A 12,482-nucleotide genomic window follows, 5' to 3' on the forward strand; every position below is an offset into this window, starting at 1 on the left:
AGCTTGGCTTGGTTGGTGCTCGGCTTGGCTCATTTGAGTGGGGGCTTAGTTAGGGCCCACATGTCGGTTCAGTTGACTGGGAGAAATAGATCGAGAGGAGATAGAGAGGAGATGAATAGATGAGGAAGAAGATGGTGACGATGGCGGCGAGCAAGGGAGGAAGAAGCTCCAGTGACAGGAAAAATGGGTCACCGGCGGCCCGATCTACACCATGGTGAAGCAATTCGTAGAGTGGCTAAGGTATGTGGTGCTATCTCAAGTTGGGGATCTTGGGTGAGAGAGGGAAGGAAGGGGCTATCTCGAGTTGGGGATCTCGGGTGAGAGAGGGAAGGAAGGGGGAAAGAGATGGGGAGGCAGTTTTTACCGACGGCGGGGGAATCAGTGACCGTGAGCTCGGGTGGCGGTGCGAACGGAGTGGGTTTGTGGAGAGTGGTGGCGGTGGTGAGGTGTGTTGTGGTGATGTGGGGAAGGAGGAGCGACTCAGTGCTTTTTTAGGTGGCCGGGGGAGCATGGCAAGGACGCGGAGGCATGGGAGTGGCATGGATACAGTGCGAGGGGCGCTGTATGCGTCACGGGTGGTGATGCGAAGCACGAGGAGGATGGCATGGGGTGCGGGATGGGTGGTTGCACTGTTCATGCAAGGACTGGCAGCGTGGCACTGTTTGACCAAAGCAGGCGGCGGAGGTGGTTAGGGGGGAGAGAAGAAGAAAGATTGATATTTTTTTATTCTCTTTTTTTTTGGTGAAAATAGGGATGTGACATCCTCTGCTCACGTGCACACACATGGCATTTTTTGTCACCAGTTTGAGCATTTTGCAACATCTATGACCTATTTGCATTTATTGTTCAAGTATATATAGCTCAATGACTTGTGATGTTCGACATATTGCTATTCGTTGATGCGCTACCAAATAGAATACTTGTATCTTTGTTAATTTTTCATCAGAAGGCCTAGGGATGGACATGGATATCCATGGCCCATGGTATCCCTTGCACAAGCCGAAGTGTCACTCCACAGGTCCCCGAGCATGCTTGTAGTCCTTCCTGAGAACTTTGTTTATTTTTCTTAAGCACTGATGGAACCTTCCACAACAAAGCAGATCAAGTCTTCCTTGGCCACGCTTCCTAAAAGAAACTCGTTCTCCAGCACGAGTATTTTATCAATCAGTGAATTTAATTGGGGTGACTTTTCGAGAGAACCAAGTCTGTAAACTAAACATGAAATCTAGGTAATCACGTCAGACCACACTACATGAATTGGAACGTTGAGTGCAGGGTGCCTTGAGCCCTTGACATAGTTGATGCTCCACATTTAAGACCACCCTCCAATGTAGAAACGAAAGATAACGATGCCAAGTGATGAGTGAAAATCTATAAAATGAACAACATAGACGTCACTATAAAATGAAAAACAATAGAACATGTTCATCTTCTTGGAATGATGACAAACAAAATAGCCGTTGATATTTTTTTAGACCTAAGAGCTTTAAACCCTGTTTGTTTTCTGCCGGTTTGGTTTCTGCTGTTGTTAGAAGCTATAAGTTAGAACAAATAGAGTTCTGAAGAAGTGGTTTCTGAAGAAATTAGAAATTTGTTTCAGAGAAAAAATAAACTAAAGCTGAGAAAACTCGCTGAGAAATACTTTCTGAGAAAATATATGCTAAGAAGTAAAAAATTATTATAAAAACCAACTAACTATTTCAAATATAGCTTTTTAGATAAACCAAAAATATAACTTTTAAAAAAACTCAAAAGCAAAAGACCAAATAAACAGATCCTTACTTCATTTAATCAGCAGGAATACAATCGTGCCGTTGAATTGGTGTACTGCGCTGTGCGTCCCCACCCAAGTCAACTCTTGGTTCTCCTGCCGGCGCCCCTGTCGGTAGTTGTGTGCCTGATGCAGAGAGGCGAAGAACAGTGAAGGTCGAATGGGATGTAGCCCTTTTAAACGAATATTTCTGAGAGGAACTAGAGGGTTGGATACCTTTCCAACGGGATAGAAGCCAGGACAGATTGTTCGGATACGTTTTACCTAATAAGTTTTAAGTTTTACAGAGGTTTCATCGTACTCTAAGGATATGTTTGTTTCACATTATTTTTGGCTTCTACTTCTGTTAGAAACATAGAAATTAGAAGTTCAAACAAATAAATTTACTGAAAAATGATTTCTTAAAAATCTGCTTCAGTAGTTTTTAAAAAAATAGTATACTGAGAAGTCAAAAAAATATTGTAAAAATCTAATAGCTAAAATCTAAAAGTAATTTTTCAGAAAAGCCAAAAACACCATTTTTTAAAAAGCTAGAAGCAGAAGTCCAAACAAATATACCCTAAGTTTCAGTCTTTTAGGGAGATTTAGGTTTTATTTGTTACAGTTGAAATATATAGGTTTTTGCTAAAATACGGTTTTTCTGAAAAGCTACTTATAGTTTCTGAGAAAAGTTGTTAGCTTATAAGTTTAATTTTTAGGCTATTTGCGTGTAACTTTTCAAACAACCACTTTTAACTAATTTATCAGCTTTTTAAAAACTAGCTTATTAGCTTTTCAAAACCAATATAAACTCAGTCTGATTGATACAACTTATGACTTTTAAAAAACAGAAACTGCTGATAAGTTGTACAAGCAGAAATTTTAAACATCCGTTGGAACTCGAACGGGTCCGATACAGGGCACCAGGCATCATTTAGAAACCTCTCTCCCTTTGCAATCATATATATTATTTTTAGTGAATGCAGTATCATACGACAAATGTACATGATTTTGCAGTGTCCACTGCCCAAACAAGCTAAAGCCACGATAATAGTGTCCTGTACAAAAAATTCACCTACAACAAAATAGATTTTGCTGCATGGCATAGCACAATAACCACCACAAACTAGACTAAATGCAATTGGCCAATTTTTTCCTACTGTTTTCATAACAATCTTTCTATACAGTCTTAACGCTTTACCTTTATTACTATATATTTAGAAAAGGGTTGTCACTCCTACTTATACGAAAATCACAAAAATCCAAATGTAATGGCATTTTTCTTTCTTTTTTCGCGAATCAAAAACTCAACTAGCTGAGATGATACTAGTCAATTTAGCTCGTATTTGACTGAACTTATGTACATTCCAAAGTCAACCAATCCAACACAATAGATTGAATATTTTTCCACAAAGCAATACAATGAACCTTTTCCAAATCAAAAAGGAAAACAAATTGAACTTCATGCAACCAATCTACGAATTCTCGGCCAACTCAATTAGTTGGACAGAAGGCAACAGTAAGGCGGCTTCATCCATTCAGAGGAACACTTGCTAGTTTACTCTGTTGCAAAATTTTCTAATCTCCCCTAGGCTGCCGGTTAGCACGTCGACGTGACCCATCTTCACCATGGCATCTGCGAACCGGGACGCCCACAGCGTCCAGTTGCGCGCGTAGAGGTCGACGAGCGCCGCCGTATCGTTCTGGCTGAGCAGCGTGACGTCTGACGTGAAGAGGACCTTGCGCGTCTGCACGTTCTTGTAGTAGCGGTTGTCGAGCAGGAGCTCCGTCCTCGGGTCCAGGTCCACCACCCGGTCCCGGCGCCCTGTCGCCGCGGGGCACCGCCTCCTGAGGTACCTGCCGTAGGTGGCGTTCATGTCCGCCGCGATCTGCGGGTACAGCCGGAACGAGAAGGCCGAGCAGTGGGAGCGGCCGAAGGAGTGCGCGCCGGAGAGCGTGACCATGTCGTCGGCGGTGAGGTTCTTGGCAACGAAGCTGTTGACGAGCGCCGTGGCGTTGGCGAAGGGCGCGGGCAGGTTGTTGAGCACCTCGGACACGCTGGAGACGCGGCCGTCGCGGCGCCCCGCCGGCATGTCGAAGTCGATCCCGCCCAAGATGCCGCAGGCGTCGCGCGCGGCGAAGGCGACGATGTCGGCGCAGGAGACGGCCCTCCGGCACCGCCGCTCCAGCACACGCTTCGCGCGGTTGATGACGCTGAACCCACGGAGGCTGGGGTTGTTCGCCTGCGACGCCTTCTCCACGCTGGTGGCGTTGCTGCCGGGGGCGGCATCCAGCAGCACGGACGCATCACACCCCTGAACACAATAACACATACGCGTGGAGTTGTTAGCTTCGCATGCTTCATTAATTGAAGTCGATTATGTGCAGTGCCGATGGATTTGAGAAGAAGCTCTAACCCTGACGAAACAGTCGTGGAAGAAGAGGCGCACGAGGCCCGGGCCATTTCCGGGGTCGCGGCGGATGGCGGCGAGGACGACGTTGCGGATGAGCTCCTCCGCCCTCGGACAAGTGGAGTTGTAGAACCCAACTTGCAGCTGCGCTTCCGTCGACGCAACGGAGGAGAAGACGATCCATGACAGCAGAATGGGAAGAACAGCCAGCAGCTGACCAACACTGCCAGTTGCTGTACTCATCTCCGGTACTAAGGACTATGGATATGGAGTGTGCCAGACTCTTGATTCTACCTGGTAGTGACCGATGTGTGTCCAAATGTAGCTAAAGAAGATGAGCTAATGGTGACAATTTATATACGTGGATCGATGCGGAGATGAACGGCCCGGGATCGCGTACCAGGCTACGTACACTGATTAAGAACTGAACAAACAAGTTGACCTGGGCAGACGTAGCAGCTGTCCTTGGGAAGGGAAGCAGTTCGTACTTATCGGTAAACTGAAGCCCTATTTTTGAGTGTCCGTTGCCGCGAGCTCTCTGTGAAGACGCGCAGGGGAAGTGATAGAAATCATGCCGCCACGCGCAGGGATTGTGCAACTAAACTATGGTTCTGTGTAGGACGCGGCAATTTAAAGATGTCTAAATGGGCGGCTCGGTCGGGTACAGCACGAGTTCAGTCAGACACGGTCCATTACAGCCCGTTAGCTAAATGGGTCGTGCCGTGCCGACCCACGTATTGTGACTGCAGCCCAGGCACAACCTATTTAAAATTGGGCCGTGTTGTGCCGATCCGTAGTACGATAGGCCATTAATGTTTTTTTCACCTATCGGTCCGTTAACACGTGAAAATCGAAAAAAACATAAAAAAAACTACCGGATGTTAGGATCAAACTCACGATCTCAGACATAAAAAACAACCACTCTACCACCCTATTAAATATTTCTTTATGTTAGGGATAAACAAATTATATAGAACCTTACAAAAAATAGAAAAACTTAAATGGCACGTACCGTATCTGAGCTGAACCATTTTTTCCGTACCGCGGGTTGGCCCGTTAAACCCGATCCAGTTGACCATCTTTACGGCAATCTCACACGATTCCTGCGGAAGTTATAGTGTTACTTGTGAAATTCTTTAAAATTAAATTCATGTACAATTTGTACGTTCCACAGTCAACATATGCTTGAAGCGTGTTTATTTTCGTTTCTCTTTTCCCAAAATTCAAAAGTGCCTGAGTATTAAAAAATGAACCGATCATGCTACTTGCAAACCGTTTGAACCATCTTTAGCTATACAAAGTTTACGTGGTAATACATATGTTTCGGCGTCATAACTGCTATATGATTGGTACACAATAAAAGATTAATATAACAAACAAATTGTGTTGGTGGGAAAAAAATAGAATACATTAATGGGACAAAATAAATAAAATGTCGGAGGGCAAAGTTCCATTTTTAATATAGTTTTGCAGTAATTTGAGACAATGTTCCAGCAGTAGTCACAAGCCTAGCCTTAGGCATCACCCTCCTTACGGTTAGGGTAATAACTTCAAATCTGGTCAGCTCCTATAGTGTGACGGGCGGTGTGTACAAGGCCTAGGAACAGATTCACCGTCGTATGGCTGATCGGCGATTACTAGCGATTCCTGTTTCATGCAGGCGAGTTGCAGCCTGCAATCCAAATTGAGGACGGGTTTTTGGAGTTAGCTTACCCTCGCGAGATCGTGATCCTTTGTCCCGTCTTATTGTAGCACGTGTGTCGCCCAGGGCGTAAGGGGCATGAAGAACTTTCTAGCAATTCACAAGCCCTGAAGTAGAGGTAGTTCGCCGATGACAAGATTCTAGTTAGCGTCACCTGCGTCCAATTTGCAGACAACGGGGAGAAGAGACGATGGCAAGGGCAGACACACACGAGGAAGGAGTTGAGTCAATTGTGTGGGTGGTGCAAATTAGGTAAGTAAGATAGAAACAACGTGGCAGCTCGACCTCGGTGGAGTGCAAAGATTATAATTCTGTTGGTACAAAGGTGTCGTTTAGGATGTATGCAGCCAAGTTATCTAGACTTCGGCTATTATCGTCTTTTATATCATTGACATCAAACATTTAAAAATAATATGAGAGGAATTGTCTTGAAAAGATTATTTTTAACATTATGATTTTGCTATATTTTATAAAACCATCGTTAGTGGTTGAAGTTACGTTTTGAGGACTGTCCGGGCGTACAAAATGACACCTTTTAAACTGAGGGAAGTAATAGTTAGGTAATAACAATTGTGGAGCAGACGGAGTAGTAGCGCAGTGGTTGAGCTCTCAGTTGTGGAGCTGGCTGGCCAAAGCTCGAACTCCCGTTCTGCATACGAATATGGATAGTTGGTGAGCCCGTGTGCTCTGAAAGCCAGCTCTCCGGTGGGCCCGTGTGCTCACCCTCGGAGGTGCCCCTCAGCCCCTTTGTGGCGGGGGTGGGGACCTCCTTTGTGAAAAAAGATCTCCTTTGTGAAAAAAAATAACAATTACGTGTGCCAAGCTTTAAAAGCGAGGGCTCAAACAGGTCATCCTGCTGCTAGCTTTAGATTATTATATATAGATGAAAAATAACACTTATGAGGACAACTATAAAAATATATGTTTGGTTTGAGAAATGGAACTACTGGGTTCATCGCCACCTCATGCATCAATGTCTAAGTATGAGGAATATAGGTCCACAAAAGTAAAGATGAACTTGTGACAGACCACCCATTCATTTGAGATTAAACATCCTGCACCGTGTTTCGTTTGGCACGTAGTCCGGTGGCGTCGAAGCATGTTCTAGACCTTCATCTTCGCTGCTGAGGGTGAAGATGCTAGTGGTTGTTTGCCTCTTCCGGATTGGGCGATGAAGGTGTCTTTATTCATTCACCGTGAAGATGTGCTCAGGACGGAGGCTCCGAGGTACTCCCTCTGATTGTAAATGTAAGTCATTTTAGCCTCATCAACTATTCCCTAAATATAAGTCATTCTCAAACTTCTATGCAACTTTTTCTCTTTTGTTCCCTTCTTACCCTTGTTTAATAAATGCTACCACTCTCACAAATGAATACGTTATCTTTTCCAATGCAGAATAAATAAATGGCAACAAGGTCATTTGATCTACTTTCTTAATCTCTATGTATAAATCTAAAACGACTTACATTTACAATCGGTGAGAGTACTAGATATTGCGCCTTCTTTGTTAACGCTGGGAGGAGTGGTGCTCCCTGCTGTGGTCAAGCCCGTTGAGTAGCAGGGGCAAACTGGGCTGTTGCACAGGGCCTCCAAATAATTGGGGCCCCAAATCTTAATTAAGTATTAAGTATACACTTAAGCAATAAGCACTGGAGAAAAAGAAAAGCCCATCAAAGCATCCGGCGCATGTGCACGTCTGCTTCCTGTGGCCTGTTCGGCTCCCGGTTGAGGCATGTTCGATCGTGTTTGCCTATTCGTCTCTCCGTCGAGGGCTTGTGGTTCTGGGTGCCGACGCCCGATGCCGACCGGCAGACACGACATGCGAGTACACGATGCAGTATACACACGCAGGTCACAGCCATTGGGGCCTGGGCGCTGGCAATTGCATCATCTGGTTAGTAGGTTAGGTATTCAGTTCAGATCGACTCGGCGACGCCACACGCCAGGATGGCCGACGGGAATCGATTCACAGGAATCACAATTCACAGGCAGTCAGACACAACACAATCGTCAATCGATCACTTGGCAATTGGTATGCATCAATGCATGTTTAAAAAAATTAGATCTTGATTGTGATGTGAGCTTACGTACGCGTGCAATGATGATCGTTCAGTGCAGGTGGTGTCCGTCGCTGTCGAGAACAGCATCGACCACCTCGGTGCGTTGGCGGACGAACTAGTGTTGGGCGACACGTTCCACGCAGGTTCGATCTTTTTCTCTTTTGATCTTTTTCTTCTCTTGCTAAGCTTAGAATTTATGTACTATTTAAATCATTAGTGTTATTTGATTTATAAAACAGGAAGACATTTATTTCCTCAATCGTCATCATGTCTTCTAGAAATAGGAAGTATGATTCTGGTTATGAAAAGCGTAAGAAGAAATAAAGACTAGAAGCAGCAGCTCAAACTCAAAAGGGTGCTCTTGATAGATTTGTTGTCAAAAAATCTCAATTTAATTCTGAATATCAAACTCCAGCTGATAATATTGATGAGGGTCATAGTGATGATGCTAACATTGCAGTAGAAGTTGAGGCGCACGCTGTAGAAATTGTTCAAGGTGATGATGCTAATATTGCCGATGAAGTTAGTGGACATATTGATGAAGTTGATCCCAGCTTGGATAGATCACCAAGTACTGAAAGTAACAATAACATCAATACTTGTTTTAAGCTTGATATATTTGATCCAAGAGCTTGGAATGCACTTGATCCTAAAATGATTGATATTTTGGTGCAAAAAGGTCCTAAAAGAGACTTGTCTATTGAGAAAGGTCCTAAAGATAAATTCTCTAGAAGGTTTTTTGCAGTATCATACACTAGAGTTCTCTCAAATGGAGAAAAGTGTGATAGAGAATGGCTTGTATACAGCAAAGAGCTTGACAGAGTATTTTGTTTTTGTTGTAAATTATTGAGAAAGGGGTATGGGAAAGGTCAGTTAGCAAATGAGGATTTCAATGACTGGCATCATCTTGGCACTAGACTTAAAAGAGCATGAAACTTGTGTAGAACATGTTATGAATATGGCTACTTGGTATGACTTGCGTCTCAGGTTGCAAAAGAATCAAACAATTGATAAAGTTGCTCAGCGAGAACTTCAAAAAGAAAGGGACCATTGGAGAAAAGTTTTGTTTAGAATTATCTTGATTGTAAAATTTCTTGCAGAACATAATCTAGCATTTCGTGGCACTAATAGTAGGTTGTACCAAGACAACAATGGTAATTTCTTAGGATTGGTTCAAATGTTGGCTGAATTTGATCCGGTTATCCAACAGCATGTTCAACGCATCACGAATGATGAAATTCATATTCATTATCTTGGTCCTGGCATCCAGAATGAGTTAATAAATTTGATTGCTGCTACAATCAGGTCTGAAATCATTGGAAAGGTAAAAGAAGCAAAGTACTTCTTAGTTATCCTTGATTGTACTCCTGATGCAAGCCACCAAGAACAGATATCTTTGATTATAAGGTATGTTGATGCATCTTCAGATTCTGTTTGCATTGAAGAATCCTTTTTAGGTTTTTTGGATGTAAATGATACAACTGGGCAAGAATTGTTTGATGTTCTGCAAAATGAATTGAAGAATCTTGACCTTGATGTAGACAATGTGAGAGGACAGGGATATGATAATGGGTCAAATGAAAGGAAAACATCAAGGGGTACAAAAGAAACTATTGGATATAAATCCTAGAGCTTTTTATTCAGCTTGTGGTTGTCATAGTCTGAATTTAACACTATGTGATATGGCAAAGTCTTGTGGTAAAGCAAAAGATTTTTTTGGAGTTATACAACGTATCTATGCAACATTTGCTAATTCTACTAAGAAATGACAAATTCTTAAAGATAACATAACAGGACTGACTCTCAAGTCATTGTCGTCTACTCGTTGGGAGAATCGTGTTGATAGTGTTAAGGCTATAAGGTTTTAGATTCAGGAAATAAGGGAGGCTTTACTACAAGTGGCTGAAAGTGATAATGATCCATTGACAAGCAGTGAAGCTAAATCCTTGGTGGATAACGAACTTGGTGGCTTTGAATGTTTAGTGGCAATAATCATCTGGTATGAAATATTATCTGCTATTAATTTGGTCAGCAAGCAACTACAAGCAAAGGATATGCTTATTGATATTGCAATTGAGAAAGTACAGGGGCTGATTTCCTTTTTCAATAAGTATAGAGAAACCGGCTTTTCAAATGCGTTAGAAGTTGCAAAAGAAATTGCACTTGAGATGGATATTGCTCCAGAATTTTGCACCAAGTGTAAAATAAAAAAAAACGACAATTTGATGAGAGCACTGATGATGCATCTATTGCTTCACAATCTGCACAGGAGCCATTTAGAGTCAATTATTTTATAGCTGTTGTTGATCAAGCTATAGCCTCACTTACTAGGAGATTTGAACAATATCAGGGGTACGAAAATACTTTTGGTTTTTTGTTTAATTCAGATAAGCTACGCTCCTTGGATGATAAGAGTTTGTTTTCTTCTTCTATTAATCTTGAGGCTGCACTTAAGAGTGAAGAACATTTAGATATTGATGGAAAAGAATTGTATGTGGAGTTAAAGTTCATCCAGGATCTTATTAAGGAATCTATAAGCCCTCTTGATATTCTGAAGTATTTGAAACAACTATACTGTTTTTCTAATGCCGTTATTGCATACATAATTTTGTTAACCATTCTCGTGACTGTTGCATCTGCGAAAATAAGCTTTTCTAAACTTAAGTTGTTGAAGTTCTACTTGCGTTCTACTATGACACAAGAAAGACTTAATGGACTGACGATAATAGCACTTAAAAATAATGTTTTGGAGAAGATTAAGTATGAAGATATAATTGAAAATTTCATTTCAAGAAATACTAAAAGGATGATACTTTTCAGTAGAACATGAGGTCAATTTATTGCTTGAGTACTACTTTACTCTTTTACCATTAATATTTGATATATTTCTAAGTATTGTAAGAAATAACATGTATTGAAGTTATATAATTAAGTGAAAGTATGTTTTGGTTATATAAATTTTTTAATTTTAAGGTCTCGTTTTGTATTTCGCACGAATGCCAGAAGGTCTGTATTGTCTCTCTTCTGTACCGGGTCTGGCACGCGCGTGTCGAAGATAGACGTTGCTTCGTTGAGAATCGTGCCAGGTCTGCTCTGCTACGTATGACTAGCCGCTGCCCGCTGCCAGATTCTGTCTGCTTGCTCTTCATTCTTCCATTCGTCCAACGTCTTGAATGCCGAGTCTCGGAAAAATTAAAACGTCCAACAACCAACACGGGCACAGCACCACCTGGCCCAGGCGCCACACCGTGGAGACGCCCCGCGCCGCTCGCACATGCCGGTGCGATGCCATGCGGCGAAGCTCGGTTGATTCCTCGAGCCATTGGCGCCCGCCCACGCAGACGTCTCGGTGTTGGGCTGTTAGCACAAATCTGGTGCCCCGTCCGCGACTCGTGCCGGCTGCCGACCAGCTGCTCTCGCGCGTAGGCGTGCCGCGTGCCAGTTTGCCACCCCGCCGGCATGGCTGCCTTGGTACTGCAGTATTACCAACAGCTAGACTGAGGGGCGCGGATATGTGGCACGTATTTCTTTCTGCTTTTCTCACATGGATACGCGCGGCACGGACCGACGGACGGACGTCGATCCGCTGGTCGGTGCTGATGCATGGCGAGCGGTATCGCATCAACACGCCATACTAGCATTGCACATAGTGCTCATTCTTTGCTACATGCATTTCGTTATCACTCCTGTTGCAACATTGCAGGGCGCGTTTGGATGTGAGAATAGGCTCCGATTTTGGACTGATCGAGAAACCTGAAACAACCTCCGGCTAGTTCCGCTGTTTCTCCGTGAATCTGGCGAAACGTTTCAGATTCAATCTTCCTTTTGTGCGACTTGCCTGCTGTAACACTTAGGCTGGATCATTCATGTAAAAGTTTTGAAGCAACGATTCATGTAAAACTCAACTTCTTTCATTCGCTTTACAAGCTTATTTTTTTATTGGCAAGAAAAAGGATGGACGAAGTAGTGAATGAGAATGCGATGACGTGCCCGATCGTAAATAAGTGAAAAGAGTAGTGGTGGTATCCCGTGAGCACCTGGATGCCGGCCATCCCGACCAACGACCCTGCGAAAGGCGCCATCCACGCCGTCGGGTCCGCGGCATTGTCCGCCACCTCCGCCCCCGTGTAGTTGCGCGTGAGCAGCGCCGCGTCCGACGTGAACAGCACCCGCGCGCCCGTCCAGCGCGTTCCGGTACCGGTTGCTCAGCGTGTTGGGAGCCACGGGGCTGTTGTTCACCGCCCGGTCGGGGCCGCCGCTCGGGCACGTGCTGTTCAGCTGCGCCGCGTAGGCCTCGTTCAGCGACGGGTCCACGGGCGGGCGCAGCCGGTTGGTGCGGTGCCGATGGAGTGCGCAACCGACAGCGCCACCAGCCGAGAGAGAGGGTGAAGAAAGCAAGGGCATAACAGGCATTTTTGAAGAAAACTATTAACCGTGCAATCAATAATATTATAATAAAAGTTAAAAAATTGCAAGTGGGCACATATAACACGTGTCTTTAAAAAATATCGAAGACGGCACCAAGCACGTTTCTCGATAGATCTCATGTAATATATACC

General features: G+C 43.8%; 1 protein-coding gene and 1 pseudogene across 1 annotated transcript; one reads left to right on the forward strand and one right to left on the reverse strand.

The window, feature by feature from the left end:
- Nucleotides 1-3,140: 3,140 nt before the first annotated feature.
- LOC133909872 (peroxidase 5-like) lies at nucleotides 3,141-4,744 on the reverse strand. The gene is made up of 2 exons (XM_062352416.1): nucleotides 4,168-4,744; nucleotides 3,141-4,065 (listed from the first exon to the last, which is right to left on the reverse strand). The coding sequence occupies exons 1-2, from the start codon at nucleotides 4,402-4,404 to the stop codon at nucleotides 3,304-3,306; spliced, it is 999 nt and encodes a 332-aa protein (XP_062208400.1). The 5' UTR covers nucleotides 4,405-4,744; the 3' UTR covers nucleotides 3,141-3,303.
- Nucleotides 4,745-7,810: 3,066 nt separating this feature from the next.
- LOC133902964 (uncharacterized) lies at nucleotides 7,811-10,753 on the forward strand (annotated as a pseudogene).
- The last annotated feature ends 1,729 nt before the right edge of the window (nucleotides 10,754-12,482 follow it).

This window comes from Phragmites australis, chromosome 2, assembly GCF_958298935.1.
Source record: "Phragmites australis chromosome 2, lpPhrAust1.1, whole genome shotgun sequence".
Lineage (NCBI taxonomy): Eukaryota > Viridiplantae > Streptophyta > Magnoliopsida > Poales > Poaceae > Phragmites > Phragmites australis.

What these genes read in the sequence shown, in the direction of transcription:
- LOC133909872 (XM_062352416.1), bottom strand. Translation starts at nt 4,404, where the DNA reads ATGAGTACAGCAACTGGCAGTGTTGGTCAGCTGCTGGCTGTTCTTCCC. An exon ending in TCCACGACTGTTTCGTCAGG is followed by an intron (nt 4,066 to 4,167) that starts GTTAGAGCTTCT and finishes TATTGTGTTCAG; the next exon opens with GGGTGTGATGCGTCCGTGCT.